This window comes from Aquila chrysaetos, chromosome 14 (genome assembly GCF_900496995.4).
Source record: "Aquila chrysaetos chrysaetos chromosome 14, bAquChr1.4, whole genome shotgun sequence".
NCBI classification, from domain to species: Eukaryota; Metazoa; Chordata; class Aves; order Accipitriformes; family Accipitridae; genus Aquila; species Aquila chrysaetos.
In genome coordinates this window covers 6,484,315-6,510,683 of record NC_044017.1, presented here as the reverse complement: position 1 = coordinate 6,510,683, position 26,369 = coordinate 6,484,315, and the positions used below count along the sequence as shown (strand labels likewise).

Below are 26,369 nucleotides of genomic sequence, written 5' to 3'. Positions count from 1 at the left end.
AAGTAACACAGATAAAACAGTGTTCAAGGAACCCAAAGGCAGCAGAAGCCATGCTTCCTCAAAGCCCACGCATCCTCGCTGCAGCTCAGCACAAGGCTGGGGCGGCAGCCTCGGAAACAGGAGCTCTCTGCTAGCCATGGCACCGGCATTCACAGCCCCAGCACGGCATGCCCAGCAACTCCGAGTAGCCGGACAAATGCTGGAAAAAGGGAGGGTTAAAGCACTCTCAGAGCCCCAGGAAAGCCAGGTCTGTGTTTGCTCTAGTCAAGGCTCTATCTAAAGTGAAAACAGAAAAATGCCATTTGATTTTACACAACTTCATCTTGAATATTGTGGATTCTCAGACTTTTCACAAAGTGGGCTATTTGTGTGAAAATACACTACCCTCGTATTGTTTGTTTAATATTCCTTTTCAGTATGCCTAGCCTTTATGTTACGCTACTGATAAGAGCTTATTTCCCAACATATTTTGCACCTCTCCTATCAAGGTTGTAAAAATGCCTGTTTCCTGTGAAAAGAAAGGATGCTCACGTCTTTAATAGCTATGCTAAACCGCAATTCCTAAGGGCCTGGTGCAGCTCCTTCTCATTAAAGCAGAACACCCTTGTAAAAGGATCTGCCTTTACATGCATCTTAGACCACACTAAGCATGACTGACACTAAAATGCAAACAGGAAAATACATGCTTTTTAAAAAAAAAAAAAAAAAAAGAAAGAAAAAAGAAAAGTATTTCTATTAAAGGACCAAACAAAAACCCAGCCTTAAGCTTCGAGAAAAAAGGGCAAGGTGAAGAATACCTAGTGTATCTCTTAACAGCTTACAGACTGCTTAAAATCTCCAGCCATCCTTTGAAGCTCAAGAGGCTGAAGACGCCACCACCTAACCCCGCACGAAAGGTGCCACATGACCAAGTTCTGGGACTGCGAAAAGGGGAAGCTTGCGACTCATTTCAAATTATTTGGGAGAGACACGGGTACAGTATCCATCCACACCCATGACAGCTGGGAGAACCAGGCTAGCATACACATATCCACTCACGTCAGGAGAAACAGTCAGGTAGGCAGCATCGTACCCAGAGCTCAAAGCTGCACGTCCCCCATCACAGCTCCCACCTCGCTCAAGCACCGCAGGGTTCACACGAAATCAGTCACGCTATGAAAACCCAAACTTTTCTGCATCGTGCCAGCTCTGCAAAACTACTTTTGTTGCTATTATTAATTTCCACAAGGTGGCATCAACGGGGTTTTTTTTTTCCTTTTCTCCACCCCCCTTCCCAATCAGCACTTTACCCTGAATTTGATTTCCCGGTCCAGAGTACACAGTTCAGGTGCTCAGCTAGTGCTAAGGTCAGAGGAACTCTACCAACTTATGGCAGCCAAGGCTTTTTTGTTGTTGTTGTTAATGCAAAGTTTGTAGGAAGAGAAAATATATCTTATCAAACCCATTAGTCTATACAGAAAGAGTAAATAAGCTTTCACACACATAGGCCCTTCTTCAGACCTCTTGAGGTTGTTCTTCTGTATTCACAAAGGTGCAAAGATATTTCCTCCCACATTCAGTTTTTTTTAAAAATATATCATAAGAGCCTAAAAACATTACAGAAAAATTCAAAAAAGTTTTTAAACTATTACCCAAATATTATGTATTAAAGCGGTATTGTAAGATATCACAGACCCTACACAAAGGTAGTAATGCAAGCAAACAGCATGGCCACAAACACCTAGGGGCATGGTATTTTAGCAAAATAGCATTCCTTATAATTAAAGACAATTTGTCCTGAATTCATCACACCTATTTTGAGGGACTAAACTGAGGCACTTAAATTAGAGCACAGACTAGTATTACAGCTAAGTTCATCTGACAGCTCCCCTGTGCCCTGTCAACTATACATCTTTCCCTTCCCTTCTGCCATTTGTTCTTGCCTAACCTCGCAGACGGGTTGTTCATCCGGACTAAACTATCAGAAAACAATTCACATTAAAATTCATTTTCTACTGCTTTACTCCTCTGAACTGGTTCACCACAGGATCGTACATACAAGCATTTACACCAGCACAGGGGAGGGAACAGAGACGGAGAGTGTGAGGGCAGAAGGACAGAAGACTGATCCCTTCACGGGCAGCAACTCCTTAGGTGAGCTTAGGCAGACCTTACACACCGTACGGTCAAGAGAAAGAGGCAATTCATCCCATCTAATGGATACAGAGATCATATATTGCACAGAAGTACTACACCACTTAGGCTCCTCACTTAAGTGACTTAAATTACAAGGGATAAATTTGGCCTCTGTTCAAATGCTTGAATTTTAAATCTAAAGTTGCTCAGTTGAGCAGACAGACTGTTCTGTAAACTCAAGGCACATCAGTAAAAACTGTACTGAAGAAACCCTAGTTCCATGCTGGTATCAGACTAGCCTGTGGGACTCAAGATAATACTCGCCTTAGTAAAACAAGAGTGTGACCATGAATTAATTGGTTTTGTTTATTTTGATAAACTGTAATACACCACGTTAGGTTGTTTTCCTAAAAGCCTAGCTAATAATCCCTTTTTTACTTCCAGTAATTTTGGATTTGTGGGTTGTTGGGGTTTTTTAGTATCTCTTTTGGCTCACAATCTTAAAAAATAAAAAAAGTTATCATCTAGCTGTACAGTGTCTGTACAGAGATCCAAAGAGTCTTGAGAAACCTAGTCAGGGTAGCAAGCTAAGTTGGATAGCATTTCCTTTTATAACACCTCTCTCTCAGAACTCAACTTTTCAGCGAGCAACTCTATAAAATTATTTTGCACCACTGTAAGAATATATAAGAGAAAGTTTCTCAGCAGCTCTTAATAGTTCTGGGAGAACTATTCTTCTCCCATGCACGCTGCAATTAAATACCAAAATGAAAATTATATTAAGAGTTTTGTGGGTGGTTTGTTGGTGGTTGGTTTGTTTTTTGGGTTTTTTTAAATCAAAAGGAAACCAGTAATTCCAGTCATGCTGCCCTGCTTTATGCAATATAAACAACTCATAAAAAAAAAAAAAAAAAGGCGTTTTATGGGCATATTATGCAACCATTTCCTATAAATTGTTAACAGTGGTACCAACGTGGTTTGGGAAGAAAACAAAGACTAAGAAATACATTCCATTTTGCATTAGAATGTATTAACCATTAAGTTTTTCACATCAATTAATTTTTAAAAAATTGTTCAATTTATGAAGAAAGATTTATGTCACAGATACAACTCTGAAAAACTAAAGCACAGTAATATAGCATGCTTCTTTTGTAGCTAAGTAGTAATAGTAGTAGGTAGATCCTCACATATGTTTTCACACTTTATCTTCTTGGGACCCAGCACATGTAGGGGAAGAGGGTATATAAAGGGAAATACATAACTTGTCTTATTTGCATCACATTTATATGCAAAATTCACTTTAGAGCTTCCAGCATTTCTTATGGAGACTGAAGCTTCCCTTGTGCAAGGATACTGGCAGCTCGTAATAGCTCCAACAACTCATCACAAATTGCTGCTTACCATAGCAACTGCAGTTTTAAAACAGAAACTACAGTCAATCTTTGCCTTTCTTACAGAAAAGGATACATAACATACCCGTGTAATGCCCCTTTTCCTACTCTTTTTGGTGGTTTTTGTGCATTTTAAGCAGAGAACAATTTGTAGCTGAACAGTCTCAATTAAAATACACAGAGTTACAAATACGTGCAGACTAGTCTCTAAAGCTTTCAAATCTTTTATGAGAAGTAGAATATTGTACTGGTTCTAGACTAATGGACTGATCAGCATTCGTATCACAGAAAAAAAAACCAAAAACATGCGCTAAGGCACGCCTCACTGTGCTGTCTGTCCGTAATTCCAATTTAAGTATCTCAGCTACAATACAGTGCTATTTAATAACAAGAGAAATTTTCACACAGAAACACACAGATTTCCATTTAATATAATATTTAGGAATAGCTACTTTGAAGATTGTATTGGGTTTCTGTGGCGGGGTTTTGGTAGCGGAGGAGGGGCTGCAGGGCCAGCTCCTGTGAGAAGCTGCTCGAAGCTTCCCTGGCTCCAAGTCGGACCCACCGCTGGCCAAGAAAGGGATTCTCATACACAGAAGATGGAATACAAAACATCAGCACACTATACATAGACATACTGCTTTTTAGACTTAAAATACCTGCAGTGCCAACACACTTTACGTTTAGTAGAAGTAAATTTACCTTATCCCAATAGCAAGTCAAATCCTGAACATGAAGAACGACATTCTCATTATTACCATGTAGTTGTGGCTTGAAGGGTGAGATCTCATCAAGTATCAGAAAGTTCTGCAACAGAAGAAAAGCACAGGATATTACCTAACGTGAGACTGAGAATGGGAAGGGAACCCAAGGACATGTTTTTGGAAGCAGCATACAGAACATTAATTGGGGGGGGACAGGGGATGACACCAACCAAAAACTGATCAAGGAATTACATTTCCAAAGCAATGTGCAACTCCTTCAGCAGTGTACCTCTAACTAGCTAACTGTCCCCCGCAAAAAAACCCAAAAGTGCGGATTTAATAGCATAAAAGTCCTACAGGACTCTAACAACCACCTGCTCAATAAAACAGAATTCCTGAAGCAAATGGACCTTAAGAACACACCCTGTCTTCTCCTTGAAACACTGACAAATCTTACGATTATTTGACTCCCTCTACCCATGCAGAAGAAGTGAAACCCTCCATACAACACCTTATCATTCCACTGCTTTGATGGTAAAGGCTTACGTTGTTTTGCTCACAGTCACACTTCTAGCACACCTTGCCTGATGCTAAATTATAAATAGCTCAAACACATTTAGAAAGGAAAGGGGCAAATTCTAGAGAAAACTTTCAAGGATAACAGTTACCACAATTTTAAGACAAAACCAGAAAAATTCTATCATGCTTTGAATCACAGAGCATAAAGACCTTAAATAGGCTCTAGCAGACAGAGAAAAGAAGGAAGGTCTTGATCTTAGAAGCCAAAACTAGTTACCAAGTACTGAGCTAATAGTTTGCAGACATGAGCTAGCTGCTGAAGACTTACAGAAGTCAGTAAATAAGCAGAAGCAGGAGGAGGATGCCAGGAGCCATGGGAGGGCAGGAAGAGTCCTGCTAGGTGTTAAGTGGCTCAGAGGTACTGCTCAAACTCCAGCTGGCGGGTATCATTTCAGAGAGCAGTGAGAAGTCAAGTGTTTTAATGCAGCAGTCTGCAAACTCCATGCACATGCACATACACCTCCACCACAAGGCAAAACTGCACAGCCACACGTGCCTGAGCTCTGCGGCCAAGTGAGTATTGCTGAGCACTGTTTCAGACAGGCAGGGCCAAACCAGCACATGTGCAAAAGAGAACTCAGGATAAGAGAGTGGTAAGCAGGGAAAGAAACTCCAGATACAGCATAAGTCAGCACTGGGGTGTGTGGCTTGAGAAAAGACCTCAGAAGTGTGATTTGGATTTAGATGATGGCTGAAATACCACAGCAGTTTTAAGCAAGGAATCGGTCTCTCATTTTTTCTGCATTTACCAGGAATGTCTTTTAGGGCAGTAGCATTCATCCCAGGTATAAATCCTGGCTAGCCATTTAACTCAAAAATGTTACAGTATCACATATGGAAGATTTTAAACAAAACTAGTACAAATGAAGAAAAAAGTTATATGGTTAACACCATGAATTTTAAACAGTGTGGGGAAAAAAATCAACACTAGAAATAAAAATTAGGTTCTACAAAATCTAACAGAAAGCACCTTCTTAAAAAAAAAAAAAAAAAAAAACAAACCAAAAAAAAACCCCACAAAAAAATATGTTCAGTTTTGCCCAAATATAGCTAGCCATCATCCTAATCATTTTTTCTGTCTTTCCTACTGTCTTCTCCTAATTCCTTTACACTTATTTACATTTCAGTAACACATCTTTGGTCAGGCAACTTCTTGTCATTCAGTAGCAAAACGTCCAACCCTGAAACAGTTTGGGAAATGGAAGCTAAAAAGTTGGTGACGGCAAACAGGATGCTATGGATTCATTAGGACAATTCTTTGCCCAGTGAACCATGGTTCTGGAGCTGGTTTCCAAAAACCACCCTTAAGGAATCGTAAGTGCAAGGGAGTTGGAGCCAGCTGTCAGAAGCAAAATCATATGACCACTAGGATGTGCTGGAAACAGAGACAAGAGGAAAAAAAAAAAAAAAGGAACAGATCATCACTGCCTCTGCTCAAGTGCCCCTCAATTCCTAAGGCATCTTTTTCAGCCATCCGTGTCAACCTGCACAGCTTGAAATATCCCTTGAAAGAGCACTGCCCTGCAGCTCAACACAGGGTATACTAAAGTACAGAAAAAACAGTGTGCAACATCCAGTATCCCAAGCACTTCTCTCCCCTCCCACAGTTTAGTTTAAGCAGTAATAGTAAGTGTTAGTGCCTACAAAATATTGCTGTAGTCATGATTTTCACACATTAACCTTTTCTCACTCCATTCGCATCAAATTCCACAAAATGCTTCTTTAAAGTGCAAAGATTACTTGTTTAATACGTAGGTTTTTGTGCGGGCTTAGTACAGTTAGCAAATTTATCAACAAAAAACCTCATTTATTATATTCAAGTACATAGAAAAGAAAATAGGAGATTTTTAGCTACTTTCATCAACAAATGGCGTACTGACGCTATGCAAAGCAGTATGATTACATTTGAAGTCTTTATTTTCCCTACTCTAGATTAGATTAACCAGGTTTTTTTTTGCAAAATTAAGTTCTAAAACAGCTGGCATGCTTTAATTCTGTATTTCAATAACCTGACAATTTGGGACTTTTAAAGTTTTAAATTAAAAATGCATTTTGCACTTAAGTCTGTCGCTCTTGCAGTTTATGCTAAAGTACTGGTACATAGAACAAACGTGACTATTTTATTCACAACACACACTTAACACAGCAAACCAAACAAAATAAAGTCCATCTGCCAAAACTAGCAGCATTACTGATGTTCATCCTTACTGAATTTGAGTCTTCAGCCACAAGACACCAGCTACAGCTCACACCTGTCCCCCATAGCTGACAGGGTAGTGCAGTGCACATGGAATATGAATATGAATCCTACAGCTCCCATCTGCCTGCTTTGTCCTCCAACTCTCAATTCCAACATAACTGCATACCTGTACGCATGTCTACAGCACCTCTTTGCAGATACACTTTTCTCCTACATTTCAGCCCGCCCTATGGTGCATGTCATGTTTTTGCACATGCATACACAGCAACATGTTCAGTTTTCAAAATAGGTTGGTTACTTCATTAAAAATCCCAAACTGCAAAACTAAATTACGGCTGCTTTTGTTGGTGACATTAAAACAATGTTAGAATAAGAGAAGAAATCCATATACCATTCAAATCAATAACCATACCTTGATTCGTCGTATGCTAACCACTGCCTCGGATACTCTCTCAACAGCCGAAGGGAAGAACAGAGTTACTGTCAGTCTTACTGCACCATACAGGGACACTGCAACAAACACCCGACTTGCAGAGATAACATTGCCAAGCAGTACATATGCCATGAAAGTCATGAACACTGTTATTTTGCTTGCCACAAAAAATGAGGCTAAGTTCAGTCCTCGAAGGTAGGAGCTTTTCATAACCATGGCAATCTCCTTCCTAAAAATGCAAAATATAAACAATCACATCAATCTCTCTCATTACAATTGCCCTCAACAAAAGGATGAGGGAAACCCACTCTCAGGATTTTACTTTCATATACTTTCTCCTCCTCTTGCACCACCCCAACTCATACGTAAAGAACTGTAAAGAAAGTATGTTATATGGTAAATAACAAAACAGAATTTAAAAGGTTTAGAAATTGAGTGCAGAAAATTACTATATTTAATATCTTAGTAGCTATAGAAAATAGTTATTTTTCAGTGACAGAAAACCAAAATACCCTTTTTTTCTGCTTTGGTCAAACTAGTATTTGAATTCAGATTCTAATCTGCTTCAAATCTTTCTGGGTTGTGTACAACAGCAAAGAGGAAAAAACCTCTGTATAAAGGCCAAGCACCCACAAACTCCTTATCCTTCCAATATCAAAATCCAGTAGAGTATCAGGAGTTTTGTGACTGAAAGATCAACACATACTCTGCAGTTGAAAAAACAGGGCAACTTCCAAAAGATCAAGAGTTCACCCATGGCCCAAGTATCTGCCTTTATTCAGCTGTTGCTCCTCAAGCTGGATCACAGGATTTGCAGTATTTCCTTTGATGTCAGTGTAAATCCTTCCTGATTTGGACCCTGCTCCTGGCTTCTTTTGCTCTAGGAATTTTGGTTCATAATTCAGCAAATACTGATCTGTGAGGCCAATTGTTCTGCCAGCCATTACGTGAGCTAAATAGTGATTGAAGTACTGCACAGACACATAAGTCTCCCTCCAGCAGCTGAAAAGCTGCTGATGCGTAATGTTCTCAATTTCCACTTCAGTTAAATTTCAGTTTCCACTTCTAAATGACTCATCAAGTCCAATCCTCAAAATGTTACTGCACTATCTACAATGTGGATGCCATCAGGCTTAACTTCTTATTAAAATAATCATTTATCAAGAGAGCCATAACAACTTACTCCTTCCCCATATATTCTAATTTTATCTGCTTGAAATACTACAGAATATAAAATCCTGAAACAATTCCTAATTTTTCTTCCCAAATATTCTGGCATTTCTCAGGGAAAATCTTGATCATTTTGATTACCTTGCACTTGGAACTATATACTAAGATTAGAAACTCAAGTTATGATTAAACAATTTGAAGTAAATTAAGTCCTCACTTAACAGAGAGACAGATGCAAGATGCGCTACTGGAAAACTAGTTAAGCAACTTTCCCACTATACTTGCCAAATTGGCTGAATTGACAGACTTTCAAAGACTCATTTTTTTCAGCTTAAGGGCTCACAATCTCTGATCTCCTCCAGAGTACAGTGAAAGAACATTTGTATGTAAACTATTTGAATTGGGTCTAATTCAATTACTTCTACAATCCTGGATGAAACTCTTTTCCCACCCTCTAATAATCCATGATAATCCTGTCACTATCTGTGGATAATCAGCAAGTTCTTTGTTCTACTCTCCATAAATATCAGATAAATTACAGCCTAACCACAGGCTGTACATAATATACTACACTGTCTTAAGGCATGGAGTTATATTAAAGGAAACTAATAAGGACAGCCACAGGAAAAAAGAGCAACGGAGGAGTTCAGCTGTCGTCTTAGCAACTGTCAAGGGCCACTGTGGAAATAGTGGGCAATAAATCACCTGGCTGAACTGAACACTTTTAACTACAGTTTTCCACAGTGCAGTTAAAGAAAGAGGGCTCAAGATGTGTTTTGGAGGAGCTTATTTCTCTCCATCATTAAAAAGGAAGCCTCTAATCCTAATGAGGTGTTGAACTTGGAAATCTAAAGTTTAGTGATATGAATACATCCACTGAGGAAGCTTTCAATAAAGAAATATCCTCTCTGACTCCGTGCAAGAGAGCAAAGCTGTCAATCAATCAAGATCATTCAATCAGCACAGGATCCTATAATCTGAAGGAGGAAAGGATTACGTGCATGGGAAGAAATGTCTCAGGGAATATTAGCAAGTTTGCAAGCCTGCACATGGATGTAAAGGAAAAAAAATCCTTTAAAAAAAAAATGAATTCCAAATAAAACAAATGTAAAAAATAATTTAAAAAAAAATCAGAGAATCTACAGGACGATAACAACCTTCTCACATGCTGGAGAGGAACGTAACATGAAAATTAAGTGATGAGAAATATGCACCTGAACTCCTACAGTCTTTCTTCAGCACTGAATGCTCTTACACTGTCAAGTAAAAGCACAAATATTGATTGAAAATCAAATTTATTAATAAGTTTTAATCAGATGCTGACAGACCTCTGAAATGAAATGTCTTAGGATACCAAACTCGGCTGGCCTTGCCAATTGAACAACTACGGAGTTTCTGAGCTGCTGTCTTTCTCCCCTCCACCCTTCCCAGATGGCTTGAGCAATACTTCAAAACGCAGAAAGGGAAGCAGAGTACTACCTGAGGATGCTATCATTTAGGACAGAAAAGGCAGATTCCATATATTTCTCAGAAGGGGAATGTCTGCTTATTGGTTCCTCACAGAACTGTGAAGATTAAATTGTTCCAATTACAACTACTACAGTTTATTAGCTGCTGTTTTTAAATACAACCATAAAAGAAAAGCATTAAAAAAACCCCAGAATTTATCAATATCAAAGGGTGTTTTTTTTTTTTTTATTTTCTGTCCCCTTAGGATATATTTTCATTCCTTCACTCTTGCTATGGGAAGTTTAAAAAAAAAAAAAAAAGCCAAAAGAAGGTGAAGTAAACTGCACTTTAAAGCACAAAATAATGCACTTATTGACATGTAAAATAATGGAAACATATAGATCGTATACCAAGCTGTATCTTTCCAGGATTACCTTCTTAAACCATTCACAAGTTCCGCAAATGATTTTTCCCAAGCATACATCTTTATTATCTTCATACCACTTATGACTTCATTCATGGTCCTAATCCTGACATCTGTTAAGGCAGCTGTCTTGCTTCTGTAAACAGCACAAAGTAAAAATTCTCAGAATCTCAAAAGAAGAGAGACTATTTACGATTGCATAACATACTCATATTAATGAAGTTTTTACTTTTACTTGTAAAGAGGATTCGTATAATTGTAATTGCATTAAAGGGTCTTCCTAAAACAGTATCTTAAGGCTGACATACAGCAGACAGACTTGGTATGTCTGTATTCCTGGTACTCCCTATTCTCAGGGAACTGAGTTGATTCAATGTTCAGAATTGTATGTCAGCTTGCGCAAACACATGGTATTTCTTAAACAACATACTTGTATACAAAAAAAACCCCTCAAATAAAAAAATTTACAAATATTAAATTTAGAACTAAACAAAAATCAGAAAATTACTTTTAGAAATTGTTTTGAAATGCCAAAATAACAACCCTTCTCATAAGGCTCTTTTGAGGTTGATAAAGAAACTGGCCTCCATTTGTGTCTTTTTAAGATTAACTCTAGTTGAAGCAAAGATTACTTAATAGCAGTACATGAGCAGTAGTTTAAGAGAGCTAATCTAGATATGGTTATGTTTAATAAACAAATATTATTTAAGCATTAATTGTAATTAACACTAAAGTAAATATATCTATTTTAGTCCCACATTATGTTTGCACTGATGAACAAACTGTAAAATACATATAATTAAATAATAAAGTCACAGTTTGAATTAGGAAAAAAGCATAGAAAGTTAGAAGCCACGTAATCAATGCATAAACCATGCTAATAAAGCCTATTCCAATTCTGAATAGTGAGCTATGGTAGGCCTTATTTTGATAAAACATACCTCTTCTTGCTAAATTACTTATTTTTGTACATACCAATGAAAGTTAAGATTCAGAGATCATTTTTAAAAACAAACAAACAAAAAACCTCTTTAGAAAGGGTGGCTGGGTTTTGTCAGCTTAACCTGCCCCCTGTAAGATTTCTCTGATGCTCTGGAAGAAATAGACATGTTTAAAGCACTTAAGTAGAAAGAATTTCAGGCACCTGCTCGTCATTTCAAAAAAACTTCTCAGCACCAGTGTTCCATAAACACTGGGATGGCTAAAGCAGCTTATTAAGAAATATTTATACAAGAAAACTGACAAGGAAATGTAGGAACTTGGCCCTAATACAATCAAGGCTTCTTATTAAGACTAAGGAAGATAGCTTAGCCTAAACCAACCATACTGACATGGAATGAGATTATCTTTGCTAAGTCCTCTTTTTCAAAAACAAACAGTAAAAGACAAACAATTCCTCAAAGAATGCAAGAGCTCATCCTTTCTTCCCCATACACACACCACCACTACAAAAGGCAAAATTTAGCAAGCAACAAACAACAATTCTCACCTGCAATCTTTTGGGTCACCTTTCAGACCTAACTTCCAGGCTTGGTCTCCAGATAACAGAAGGTTGGAAATGACTCAAAGTAATAAACTTAACAGAGGTTTCTTTTTTAAATGGTGTGAATCAAAAAGGCTATAGTTCTCACAAACCAATTTTTCAGTTTTCCCAGTGAAATGTTATCATAGTAACGATCCTCTTTCAAATTGCTTTAAAATGTTCAAGTGAGTGTTTGTTTGGGGGTATTTTTCTTTGTTTTTTTTTAAGTTACACTCCGCTACATTGCAAAAAGCGTATTTTGTACATGCATACATACCAGAAGCCACAGTCTCAGAAATATTATATAACGGTTTAAAGTACACAGACTTCCAGTGCACTGATGGCAATTTACAGCAGAGGAAGACGCGTCCCCAGTTTTAAAAATATTAAGTTCAGAGTACATGCAGATCAGGATGACTGGGAAATACATGCTCACATAGCATGCTTAAGAGCACAATAAGAAAGGACCCGAAAATTCTTCAAGTGTCTGAGAAGTCCCCTCTATGATACTAAAAAACATTCTAAATTAAGCAAGCTGCAGAATTCCTTTTTGCTGTCATGAGGCATATTTGGTAGGTTTTAATCATGTCTAAAACAACAGTTCCACATAGTAATTTTCTTAAAAAAAATTAAAAGGACTTTAAATGAAAGTATTACGGTTGCATGGCTAAGCTGTGAAAGGGTTGAGCTCTTGTGAATAAATATATATGAAATGGTCTTCAGTCCAATAATTGAACTATTTCTCAAATAATATATCAGGTCATGTGTATTTTGTAACACTTCTAGTACTTTTGCAGGTAAAAGCAATACTGCATAATACAGTGTATACCATTCCATAGGATACTGAGTCCGTTTCTGCAAACTCCTACAGCACTGACACTAATGCCTGCATCGTAAACTGGTGTGCATGTATGCGTTTACAAGACTGGGTCAGAAGTACAATGCTGAATAATAGCACAAATTAGCTGCCACACTGAGCGTGCCTGGATTTTCGCAAAAGCTTTAATCCTTAAATTACTTCTTCATAGGCTGATTTCCTTAAATCCATGCAGATTCCCAGCAATTGCCATGAGAACACACTCATCATTACAGAGCTGGAATCCATTCCAGTTTTTCCATTAACTCCTTCTGTTCACTGCAGATTTCTATTCACAAATACAAAGATCCGTGCACACATAGACAAGCTGAAGTTTTTCTGGTCAACAAATTCTTTCCCTTGCACTGCATCCAAAGAAGTGGCTGTTAATGAATGGGGAAAAAACCCAAACAACATTACATTGCCACTGATTTAACTTTTAAAATACATACCTTCAAGAAGGGATTTTTGTCACCTTGTTGTCTGACCCTGGACAAGTCCCTTAATCTCTTTGTGACTCAGTTTCCCATCTGTAAAATGGGGATAATAATGCTTACCACCATGGATAAGGCACCAGTTAAGTGCTAAGTATTTTAACTACTGACTCAAAGCTCAAAACCTCAAAAACTTAAAACTCAAAAAACCCAACAGTGAAGTAGCTTGATACTTATGCATGCATATTACACATGCAGTGAAAATGCACATGTAAGAATATATTGGAAGTGTTCTACAAACAGGTTTTATCATAAAAAACCTAAGAAATTGACAGAGAACACCGAATGGATCATGGCTCATTATTTGAGAAACAGCACATAAGCATAATAACTGAAGACTATCACAGTTGTTACAAATAGAAGGAAGTCTATGAGTTGGTCTCATTTTGTAATTCTCAGCTCTCTCTTCATACCTAGCCATGCAATGGCAATGCCAGTCTCAATACCTCTGGAAAACTTGTCTTAAAATACAACTTGAAAACAACAGTAACTCACTAAAAGAAGTTTTACCTATCCAAAGAGCTAGAAGGAACCCATTCACCCTGAACACAAATGCAACAAAGATGCATTAACACTACTAAGCGTATGCATACACAGTAAAGGAATGCAAAAATATTCCCATTTAGATGCAAAAGACATTTATAAACTCATGATGTAACTACAGCATGATTAATTACACAAGAAAAAGAAAGTTAGGAACTGAGAACATTGAAGATAATTCAATATTCCCACTTGAGGCAAGTTTTTTTTTTTAGGAAGAAGTCACAGAAAAACAAATTAAACTTGTCTGATAATGGAAAATTACTGCAAACTCATTTTATATCTCCACAGCCTATAACCTTACAGTTAGAAACCTCATAGCTGGCATCAAAACCACCATCACAGTTTTTTTTCTTCCTTTCTCAGTTCCTTCCCCTTTTTCCTCTCTGCACCTTTGCCTTGGAGGAGAGCAAGATCTTTGAACACAAAACCTTCAGAGCTTTCTTCTGCAACTCCTGTATCACCCCAGTAAGTCAAACTTACAGCAGGACTGACAGTATTGCCTTTGTAGTAACCACTCCCTAAGCATCAATGCAGGAAGGCAAAGCTCAAGGATTTACACAATTCTATGCCAAGATCTACAGCAAGTTAGCTACAGAAGTAGCCCAACTCTTAATATACTGGACAGCTAATGAGTTGCAGATGTTTTCAGCACGTCTGGAAGACAGACCGCTTCAAGTCCCTAAACAGGAATTCAGAAATCTCACATTAGCAACTATGAAAAACATCGGCAAAGAAAAAAGACAATGCAAAAAACCTCAACAGACAGAAGCTGATCTCAGAACAGTACTCCACCTCCATCCAGTATGCACATTTTAAAACCCAGGACAGAAATACATACAATCCAACACCTGCGACCTTACCTTAGGGAAGAAAAAAGCCTCCCAATGCAGGTCTGGACGGGAAGAAGAATAATCAGAACTGCCATTCCTGCAAGACATGATGGGCCTATCTCCATCCAGAGAAGTACTGTTACTGCTACAGCTTGAATTGGTCCAGCCCACAAGAAGTGCAAGAAAATTGTTACCTAGGCAAATAGTTAAGAAACAAAAATTAGCTTTTGGTCTTAGCTAAAAAATTAAACCCCAGTAACACAAAGTTGAGGAAACACCTTTGCCTGCAGCAGGTACTGAGGCATCCAGTGAGAATTCTGCACCAGATTCCGAGACCTAAATGTACATGGAGGTGCCTAACCTCCAGAAGGTAAGCAAATTACCACACTGACTTCATTTTATCTTCATGCACCAACATTTCTCTGAGCCTAAGAATACAGCAGGAAAATATTTAAGGGGGGAAAAAAGTGTATGTTTTCCTCCCATACTCTAAGAAAATATTTTGCTTCCTATGATGTTCAAGAAAACAAGTAGAAGAAATGTTCACAAGAAACAGTTAATCACCAGTTGTAAACAAAAACTTCTTAACTCAAACCCCACAATTTCTTCAGCCCCTTGGGAAAGATGGGTAATACTTCTTACCTGATCAAATTTGTTCACATCATTTGACAGAAGATTCACTATTTGACCAGTGGTAGTTTTTGCCATAGCTACGTTACTGAGACGAAGTGCCTAAAAAAGTCAGAACGGTCTCAAATTGTCACAGCTTATAGAGCATAGTACACCTATACACAGAAGACTCAATACACAAATACAATACCAGGGCAAAAGCTGAAGGCACATCCCAGCTTTTGCCTGAGAACATCTGGGCATAGTTCAAGAGCCTTAGATAACATGTGGGTTAGGTTAAATATTCTGAAGAACGTCCTGAAGAAGAGTATAAAAAAAATCTAGGGAAGGACTGCAAGAGCAAAAGTGACATAACTATCTTCATGTTTAAAGTGATTAAAAACAGGAAAATACCAACAGAACAACTTATTAAAACTAAACGAAAGAGCCTGTAATTTTTCATTTGCATTGCGCTTCCCCACATTATGAGCATCTGTTCAAAACGGGAACAGAAAACTCTACCTGAAGACAAAATTAAAATCAGGAAAATGTTTGGCCAATTGAAAGAATTCTGTTTTGAATGAGATTCCTCACAGAAGACAAAAACCCCAAGTTATTCATCTTACACTATCAGTTCTTGCTAACACTGCAAACTGTGCTTTCTGTCTTTACAAATCAGAGTTAATATCCCTTTTACAAATTAATATTTCCCTTGTTAATAACTCTTGTAAAATCATAAGATTTCTGAATTATATTAAATGAAGTTTAGCACATGTTATGAAAAGCAACAAGAGTAAATATCAAACATTTTTATAGGTTAATAAGTAAGTTAATCAGTAGAAGATAGTGATTATAAAATGCCCCCCCAAAAATCACGTCTGGAAATATGCAGTCTGAACATTAGTGCAAAGATCCAAACTGAAATAGCTCAAAGATGTGGATAACAGACCCTGCTTCCTTCTACACCTGCTAGAAAGAAAACAGTTTTGCAGCACAAGTAAAAAAAAAAACCATACAACACACGTTACACGTTTTCCTGTAACGGGAGTAGTTCACTCCTCAAAAACACTTCACATTTTTAGATGGTCCACATCTACTTCTCCCCACACAAACAATATCCTGTTATTAGGATTCCTTTTGGATCAATAATCTAACCTGAAAAGCACTAATTGTTTCAAAAATATTGTTCCAGGATTTTAAATCAGGTGCAAGAACATGAGACATCAAAGTACTATTCAAAGTATCACTTCAAACAAAGCGCCTTGCACCTCACTGTTGGGTTACTAAGGTATTAATCACAGAGAGAATCCCAACCCTAACTTCATTGAAACCAGCAGGCAGAAACATTTAAAACTCCACTAAGAAATTCCTCTGATATTCCAATACTAAGTCTAGGATACTGGGTATATGAGAGACAAAATTTAATTATTTCAGAAAATCATTGCTTCATTCCCTGTCTTAAGCCATTTGTCTCTCAGACACTTGAAATTCCCCATGAAGCTGCCTGCAGGTAATGCAGCCACAGCACACCCACGTTTCTATCACGTCTACTCCACACCACAGATCAAGGTTGATAAGCTCCTAGAAAAGCTATTAGATATCCATAGACCATAATAATAGGAGTTCAAGTGATGCGTGTTTGAAGAAGCTGCCCAGCAGGCTGTGTTTACAGCTACTTACTCCTTTAGGACACAGACATATCTGCTATTTGAGGTCCACCTGAGCCACCCAGGAGAACGCTGCACTGGTGTTTTGCTAGTAGCCCATGGCCTGGGTCTGTCTTGGATCTGCCACCTGAGTCACCTTTCTGATCTCTTCCTAGCTATTTCAGACACAGGCAGCGAAAACAGTTCCAAAATGTACTAGTCCATTTTGACCAAGATGGTCTCAGGAGGAATAATGCAAGCATCTGAGCCAGAAGGTGGGTGCTCATCTGTGACTGATTTGTCTTCTCAGGGAAGAGACAGCCACTCCCATCGTCAGTGGCAATGCAATTTTACTCTTTTCTTCCATTCCTGCTTCAAAACTACTTTTGAAGTAGCACTGGGTTTTCTCTCTCTCTCTCTTTTTTTTTTTTTTTTTTTAAAGTTAAATAAGCCTGGCTGAATGGACCTGTCTAGACTGCAAGTATACAGAGGGACATGGAAACATTGGACACAAAACAGCAGTTTTACTTATATAACCGATTTCTACCAAAAAGTCCTGTTTTGGTACTTTCTACTACATCCAAAACACAGCACCATATGAGCTGCTGTGAAGAAAATCAACTCTATCCCAGCCAAAGTCAGTACACTGTGGCTTTAAATACTGCAGACCATAACATTTATAAATTCACTCCGAAGGTAAGAAATACTACTGAAGATTAGCTAGAGCCACACACCTTTTTAAAAAGCAATTGTAGTTTGAATTTACATTTTATTTTACATTTTCCAATTATCTGTCTATTTTCAGCATAAAGATCTGCTTGATTTTCTGTCTATAAATTTTCTTTATGGATATATTTGCCAGCAAGCACCCTTCCTCAAGGAAAATAGGTTTTAATTATACAAACTAATGAGAGCAGTTTGTACACTTGATGTCTTAGGATAAACTTCTTTTTTGCCCCCCCAGATGTAATTGCACAGGCCCAATTTCAATTCTTTAACTATTATTTGCCATCCATACTCTCATCTTAAGTGTTTTAATCTCTCCCTGCCCCAAATAGTTAATTCAAAAGCACATTGAAAAGGGAGAACTGACCATAGAAAGGAATAATATAACTGTTCAGTCAAATAACTCCTGACGCCTTTTTGGCTGCTTTCTGTCTAAACCAACAACTCCACAGCTTAAACTGCTTTAGTTGTTATTCTGAACCTCAAAGAACTTCTAAAAGTTAAGTGTTCAAAAAAAAAAAAAAAAAAAAAATCAGCCTCCCATAAGTAACCTTTGGTTTTAAAACATGAGATTGTGAGTCATGAGACAGATTCCATTTTCATTTTTGTTACAAGCTTCCTGCGTGCATCACTAATACTTCTTACTGATCACAAAAGATCTTGGAGTTTGAATGCATGGGTTTTGCAAAATGAGATTTTAACTTTCCAGGAAATGAAGAAGGGTCTAAAACTTAAGAATTATGAGCATTTGAAGTTCAGCACTAAGGATGCTCTCTCATCCAACCCATTCATCCTTGCAAATCCAAGTTTTTATTTACTACAGCAATTAACAAACACCGCAAAAGTGCTGGTAAATTAGCATCCAGATTCTTTCAAAAGCCTGTATGAGAATAAAGAGAAAGTATGACCTATCTATAAGCCTCAGATAATGAAGACAAATGATTAGAAAGGTTTATCAATGTTCTGCTGTGACCTCAGCCTTCACCCTCAGGAGACAACATTTATGAGATGAGGAGAGATTAATTTTCCATTTAATCACATCTCTAGAAAAAAGAGTGCACATTACAAACATTTCTTTTCCAAGCTTCTAGGCTAATATCAACACAGCAACAAACAACATTGCTATATACATATTTCATGAATTTCAAACTGTGTTATGATAATCAGTTTAGTAAATTAATACCTTAGAGAGATGTTTATGTACAAGAAAGCAGTGTGCCATGTTAGAGCCGAGTTCCCAGAGGATACTTTCCAAGGTATCAGAAGAGGGAGGAGAATAAATATGTGCATGAAAAGCAATCACCACTTACAACGGGGACATTTTTACTCTCCTCACTTTACTGCTTTGCCCAAAACCTTTGCATGACCTACACCAGTAGTACAAGTGTTTGCCTTAAGTGGATGGTACCTATGTTTAATGGTTAAAATAACATGGATTTCTTTACATTCTAAAGAAACTTTACAGTCTGATCCTTCAATTAAACCACTTTGCTGAGGTAAGAACTGGCAGGTTACTATTCTAGCAGCACTAAAGCTAGAAAGATAGGGCATTTTCCCTTGCAGCATCCCCAGCAGGGACTTCCTGCTTGGAAGCGGAGCCGGGTTCAATGGTTTGGGTATTGCCAACAGCTTCAGAAGAGGGACGCAGACATTTACAATTGGGTTGCTTGCTCCCCAGAGCACAAGGCGGCCAGCATTTCATCCTGGATGTCACTCAACTCCTTCCTATAGGTAATATCCATAACTTCTCTTGTTCACTTTCCATCTGACAGTGGCCTCGGCTCTGTCTGTTGTTGAGGACAGCTATTTCTTGATCAGGACACAAAGACAGCAAAGAAACTACAGCTTATTAAACATACACCCCTTCCCACACTTCATTGGCTTTAATGAAGGACTCCAGCGCTCCCATGGTAAAAGCAGTAATTGATACTAAAAAACGGCTCTAACCTACCCTTAGGATTCAGCTTGATTCTGAACCACGTCTCCTCTGCCCGTTCCTCTCTTTCTTCCCCCCCCAGATAAGGGGGATACTAAAGGGACCTGGCTGTGAAGATGCCGAGCATCCCTGCCAGCCTGGAGGGGGCAGCAGCAGTACCGCAGCACTGCTGCCTCTGCCTGAACTAACCTGATGGATGCCCCGAGAGAGGGGGGCAGCCTCTCTGACCCGCAAAGGAGCAACTCACTAGCTCTACAGCACTGCTGGAATAAAATATAAATAAATCCCACCATTAACCGCAACAGGCGGGGAGGAATTGGACAGTGAAGCAATTCCCAGGCAACAGAGAGTGCTGAAGCAGATGCTGACAGCCAAGCATAACGCCCTTCCCCGGGATGAAACCGCAGGGCTGAGTAACTGCCAGCATCCCCTGGGAGCTCTGCCCTTCTCCTGCCGTATGCTGACGGCCTCTTACCGCTCCAGCACACAACCCTTCCACCAGCAACGGGGGGCTCCTCTCCAACAGCACGAGCAGGCGAAAATCAGCAGCTCCTCCTAGGCTTTAGGGCTACTTAATTCACCACCTTCACTAGGAGGACTGAAGCTGTCATTCCGACACCGTATTACTGAAGAGAGGGCAAGAGCACATACTTACATTTAAGGTCTGATACACATTAGCACGCATTACATTTCTACAAACGAGTAACTTCAATGGAATTGCAAGCATGAACAAATAACTGTATTTTTAAACTGCCCTAACGAAATAGTTGTCAAATGCCAGATATACCTGTACACAGGTTTGCTTACCTTCCGATAAATCATGTGACACATAGCTACCCTCAGCTTCATGCCAGCCCGCTGTACATGATAGAAGTATAAGTGGTGCATTATAGCTAGAATAAGCGTGCACACAGACAGAGCAGCTGCGTAGCAATATGCAAAATTCAAAGCTACCTCATCTGAGGAATCATAGTTTTCAAAATAATTAATAATTTTTCCCAAAAATATTGGCTGAATTATTTTGAGGGTTTCCTGAAAGAAAAAGAAGGGGGAAAAAGTATTAACAATTTTATATCATACCATGCTACCCAAGTTTGTAGCCAGGTAAACAAGAGCCAAGTACTGCCGCAAGTCACATCCCGTATTATTTTTGTCTTTTTTCTGCTCTAAAATGTCAAGCCAGTTTTTATCAACATGTAATCCAAAAGAAATAAGTTCCACATTAAAATTTAGATGAATCTTTAAAAAGAACTCTCTCAATTACCAATAAAAAATTTGATGTCATAAAAATTGCATGAATATGCGTTACACTCCCATTTTTAAAGATGACAATGTGTCCTTTACAGCCATATAGCAAAAAAAAACTGTTTCTATTGGGCATCCTACTCATACACAAAATACAGCTAAGCCTTAAAAAGCAAGTCAATGGCTTGTAATGTCTCAAAAATAATGCACCAAAATCAGCTCTCTGTTCCACATCCATAATCCCACAGTTACGACTCAATTTTTCAGTCTCTGCAGGGCTATAGCTCTGTTTTCTGAGAAAGCACATGAACATTAGAGGTTCTCTGAACAGCCCAGCATTAAGTCATCAGTATGTATCACGCAGTCTAAGAGGCCAAGTTTCACATCCCTGTTAGCCAAGAAGTGTGTTGTGTGACATTTTACACCACTTACCTCAATCATTGTGAAAATTCCAAAAACTAAATAGGATTTCCAGTAACAAAGAATAATGGCTTTTGTTAAATGTGGCGTTTTTCCTCTCTTTTTTGCTTTTTGCACCTCTTTATCCCAGTACCTGACAAACAAAACACAAACATGCCTGAGGGCAGAAGTAAAATCACAAGGCAATTACCTGGAATAAAATGCTTTCAGCCTTACAGCCAGATTGCCATGATCACTTTTATACAACAGCAACAACAACAACAAAAGTTAACAGATAGTCATGTCTTCTCATACACATAAACAAATAGTACTTAGTATTATGGGCCTATTTGCTCTTGTATGATGACAAACAATTCACCACTGTTGACTACTATCACCTTTGACATATTTGCTGATGAGAAACTGGTTCCTTCATTCTTCTCTCAGTTCAGACAGCCACTCACCTTAGTTAAGAGCCTATTATCATAGGATCTCCTGACTATGGACTAAACTGAGGCAGCACAGAGCGTCTTTATCTTCCTATAAGCTCTGCACTCCCCCAGAAAGGTTGTGATGCACAACCCTTTTTCATGTCTGTCCCTTTCTTTTTCCACCACATGCTTCGATGAGGACGAGCAGATATGGCACAAGAGCAGAGGGAACTGTCTGCAGCAGTTTTGTCACTTAACACTCCGCACGTCTCTCTGAAGGCAAGGATTACAGCAGCAAAATGGCAAATCTGCCCACAAGTAGGACATAATCTGTTCACATTAAAATCAAAGACAGTAATAACAAGCACGATTTTAACAAGAAAATATCAGAACTTAAGCAGACTTCTTAAAGCATGCTGTTGTCAGACAGGATACTCCCCCTTGCTTCTGGGAGCTAAATATTTTCTGCCAGACCCCCTGACCTTGCTAGTTTAAGGGCTAAAATGAGTCTAAGGCATGAAAGCCAAATTATTTTGCAACAAAGCACACAAGTTTGAAGCATACAGTATGGATAAGAAATTTTTTTATTTTTATTTTTACCCTCTTTTTTTTTTTTTTGTCACAAGGATTATAGAGTTATTGTCTAAATGCTTCGGAATCAGAATCGAAACTGCATCGATTCTGTGGGGTTTGCTGGCCCAAGAGAAAAAGCTAATTCCTTAGGTGACTATTTATGAATTATATTCTCTGCTTCTTGGCCAAGTACAATAAAGAATTAAAAACCACTTTTTTTTTATGCTGTATTTTCTACCATTTCCTGACTCATGGAAAGTGTGTGCTTTTACTGTAAGAATCATTGGAAGGAGTCCATCTTCCTCCACAGCCAACTCCCTGAACTGCTTCAAGACACAGCCATGGAATTTAGCAAAGCTCTCCAGATACAAAGATGTTAAAAGCTGCACTCCTATGAGCTTAGCACTGACCCTCTTTCTTCAGTTAACTCATCCAGAGCAGGATGATGTAAGACCTGGTCATAACCTTTCATTTCTGGATTCTTTTTACTTCTTGAGGAGTCTCTCATCCCAACCAAACTATTACAAAAGTTGATTTGCTCTATGTCAGCGTAAAGGCAAGAAATAGCAAGGTCACCCTTTCCTAATACAGAGGCCACTTTTCACTAGAAGACACCACTTCCCCTACTTACATTTAACAAAAGATTATTTGAAGACAAAAACCTTCTCTATTGCAAGGTTTGAGACAATTTACATAAACTGTTATTCTTGGAAAATACTTCACTATTGAAAGAAAAAGATGGATCGTCCTTGGTCCATAACAACATGAATTGGTACACAGTCCATGAGAAGAGTATTTATAACAAAATAAAAAAACCCTCCTAAACGCAAGCTTTTATATGTCCAAGGCATTTTATCCACTTTACCAGAGTGGCATATTTTCAACATACATATATTTATATACACACATATATAAAGGGTACACAGCTGTCACTTAATTCAGTTTGTGCTCAAAACCAAAAACAACAAAAGAAAAAAACCCTGAACTTTCTCCACGCTTTTATACAGAGTTTCCATAACTATTCCACCACAGGCCAGAAGACTCACGTTAATTTTTTAAGGATTACTGCAGTAACAGTTCATGAAACATCTTCTTTTCCAAGCATTCTGCAAAGTGTCAAATTAATGACATAATGAAAATACTCTAATGCATTTTCATTCATTGTAGCTTGAAAAAATTAAAATGCTTCCATGACAAACAAGTTCTAAATATTACTCTTAGTTCTTCAGCATTTTTAACAGTAGACCTTGTTAAACTTTACAACCTTTTTTAATTTTAGAATAGGAATAAAACTGTCACCTTCACCAGCAGAAATACAATGAAAGAAACAATTATTTTTCTCCTTACCACTGCAACTCCTCTCCAAGCTTCTCTGAGGAATCTTCTGGCAGCACTTTATACATATCATCTTCTTCAAGCTTCCGTTTATGGCCAATAATAAATAAAGGATTCAACCACCTATTTAAATACAAATTAATAATAAACTGGTCAGCAGATGAAAAGAGTGATTTCTTTACATATTAATTCTTTTACCCCTTTTTTCCCTCCTCTTCTCCTGCATCACTCAATAGCCACACATTTTACTGCACTTTCTCTTACCTAAGAATTAAGTCACCCCAATTTACAAATGGGAAAGCATTTCCCATTCCCTAAAGCTGTTTATGCCCCATAGCACCTTACTCCCAGGCATCCAGACAGCCAGCATAACTCTTCTCGGCCTTAAGGCAACTGTTTTCTTACAGTGTTTCCTTATATTTAAGGAAAATTAGCATTCCTTTAAATATTTAGGAGACAACAGAACTTAATCCAACTACTAAAATATTGACGGACTTGTAAATAAAATTGTAATACATATTAAAAGACATTTTTTGTAACTAGCGTGGCTATTAATTTACATGGGGAAAAAACTAACCGCCATTCAAGTGCCATCTTGACAAATATTAAAGGTCAGTAATTTAAAGACAACAACTCAAATGTAAAAATGGGTAAATAACGAACTATTACTAGAACTGATCTTACCCATGTTTGGAAATACAAACAAAAAGCATATTGTCACAGTGTGTGTAGGTTCAAAAACAGAAAACAGCTCAGTTTCCTTAGTGGGCAGATTTTTAAAAGCTCAGTATTTTATGAGAGCACTTTGAAAACAAATTGTAATAGCGCTACTCTAGGTTTGTTGGAAAACACAGTATTTTGTTAGATCAAATAATACGGTCAGGGAACAGCAAGACTAGCTTTTATGCACATAGATCCTTCTTCAAGTCTGAAATACAGGTCAAGGAGGTCCAAACAGTTGCAGTTGTGCTCCGCAGAGCAGATGGATGGATGGCAGAAAGCACAAAAGTGACCAAGTTGTTCATGAGCAGGAGCAAAAGAGAATGACACCTCTGAAACAGGCATGGCTTAGTGCGAACAGCGAGTTAGGGAGCTTGCAGTTTGCAACTTAGTTTGTCTCTCTACTGAATCCATGATACTTGGTTTCCAGGAGGAATGTGGATTTTGGCTCTCAGGCTTGTATCCTACAAGTACTTTCTCAGTTGGTCAATACAATCAGAACCAAGAGGTCAGGGATGGACCCGTTTTGGAAAAAATACTCTTGCACTCACGGCAAGGGGTTTGTCTGATGTCAATTGCCTGTGAAAGTTCATAACTGCTGTTTAGTTTCTGATGCTTAATTATTCCCTGACTTTACCAACACAGTTTTTAAAAGAGCACCTGGTGCACTAGATGAAGTGTATTATTTTCTGGAAGGCCTACATGTGAGAATTCAAAACTGGAATGGTTTACAATGAGGGCATTTATTTATTCACAACCACAACAGTGGTTATGAATACTCATCAACTAGCTTTGCATTTCTTGCTCAGGCATGTTCCAATTAAATTTTGTATACACTGGCTCATAAGAAGTTTGTTGATTAGTTTTAGAGAGCATGGAGGGGCAGACTGAACCCCAGAAGAGGTGGCTCAGAGACTTTCTTTGAAGATAGAACTGTTGCAAAAACCTTTTTCACAGGCTCCATGGCACAACTGCATGTAACAAACGGGATTAACAGTGTTTCTCCTTCGATGCTTAACAGGTTAGCACACTGTGTCTGTGACTCACTCAAAGATCAAGTCTATCCTTAGAGTAGCATCTTTGATGCCTAACAGGCCTTTTTAAACTCTCGGAGTGAGTACTGAAGATCTGTATATGTGAGCTGTTAAGTCCTCAATGTATGTTAAAGGTACAGTTAATACCAGAAAGTACTTGTCAGGCAAGTCTGTTGCTTGGCCTGTATGGTCAAATATCATCAGGGCCCAAATCACTGCCACAACTTCCCTACAGCTCCTGTCAAAAATGTCTCAAACATCAGTTGCTCCAACCACCAGAAGAGCTTCTGACTGGTTCAAGACAATAAATCTGCTCATTGAAACATCTCTTCTTCGGCCTCAGTTCTTGCTGCCAACCACAGGTATAAAGCAGACATGAGGTAAATAACCTCCAGGCCATTGAAACAATTTCTGCCTGCTGGACGAGAGGGGCTCTATTTGCTCCAGGACAGGCAGTTATAGGAAAGATCTGCAGACTTCAGTTGACTCATGTGGCCGATACCAAGTGTTCCTCCTCTTGCAAAGAGGAACCTCCTCCTTCCTCCTCAGTATTAGTCTACAGTGTAGTCCATAAACAAGTCACAGGTCTCCTTTCTAACAGAGAACAAGTTATCTTCCCCAGCTCCTTTACCATGAGAATCAGGATGAGGCAGCTCTTTCAGGAAAATACAGGGATAAATCCTTCTCGCATCTATGGAAACCATTACGAGATTCCACCAGCTACTGCTGCCAAGGTGGTGAAAAGAAAAATTGTTCTGACATTTAACAAGGAGCATAAATAGGATATTGATTACAGAATCACAGAATGGCTGAGGTTGGTTAGAAGGGAGCCGTGGAGATCATCTGGTCCAAACGTCTGCTCAAGCAGGTCAACCTAGAGCCGGTTGCCCAGGACCATGTCCAGATGGCTTTTGAAGATCTCCAAGGAGGGAGACTCCACAACCTCTCTGGGCAACCTGTGCCAGGGCTCAATCACCCTCACAACAAACAAGTGTTTTCTGATGT

The 26,369-nt window shown here is 38.5% G+C and overlaps 1 protein-coding gene across 11 annotated transcripts in view; it reads right to left on the bottom strand.

Moving 5' to 3' along the window:
• Positions 1-26,369, bottom strand: part of ABCC4 (ATP binding cassette subfamily C member 4) — a 151,243-nt gene that overhangs the window by 113,236 nt on the left and 11,638 nt on the right. For 8 of the 11 annotated variants that reach the window (XR_003926537.2, XM_030036475.2, XM_030036476.2 and 5 more), the window contains exons 2-9: positions 23,623-23,733; positions 21,305-21,425; positions 20,435-20,659; positions 15,353-15,442; positions 14,741-14,904; positions 10,476-10,601; positions 7,402-7,651; positions 4,209-4,313 (exon numbers count right to left, since the gene is read on the bottom strand). Coding sequence is in view for 10 of the 11 variants with exons in the window: in XM_030036475.2 (XP_029892335.1) it covers positions 4,209-4,313; positions 7,402-7,651; positions 10,476-10,601; positions 14,741-14,904; positions 15,353-15,442; positions 20,435-20,659; positions 21,305-21,425; positions 23,623-23,733 (1,192 nt within the window). In the remaining variant the exon portion in view is untranslated. Of the gene's footprint in view, positions 1-4,208; positions 4,314-7,401; positions 7,652-10,475; positions 10,602-11,492; positions 11,547-13,295; positions 13,374-14,740; positions 14,905-15,352; positions 15,443-20,434; positions 20,660-21,304; positions 21,426-23,622; positions 23,734-26,369 lie in introns of those variants that run through there. The other 3 variants (XM_041128657.1, XM_041128660.1, XM_041128661.1) reach the window with 3 other exon arrangements.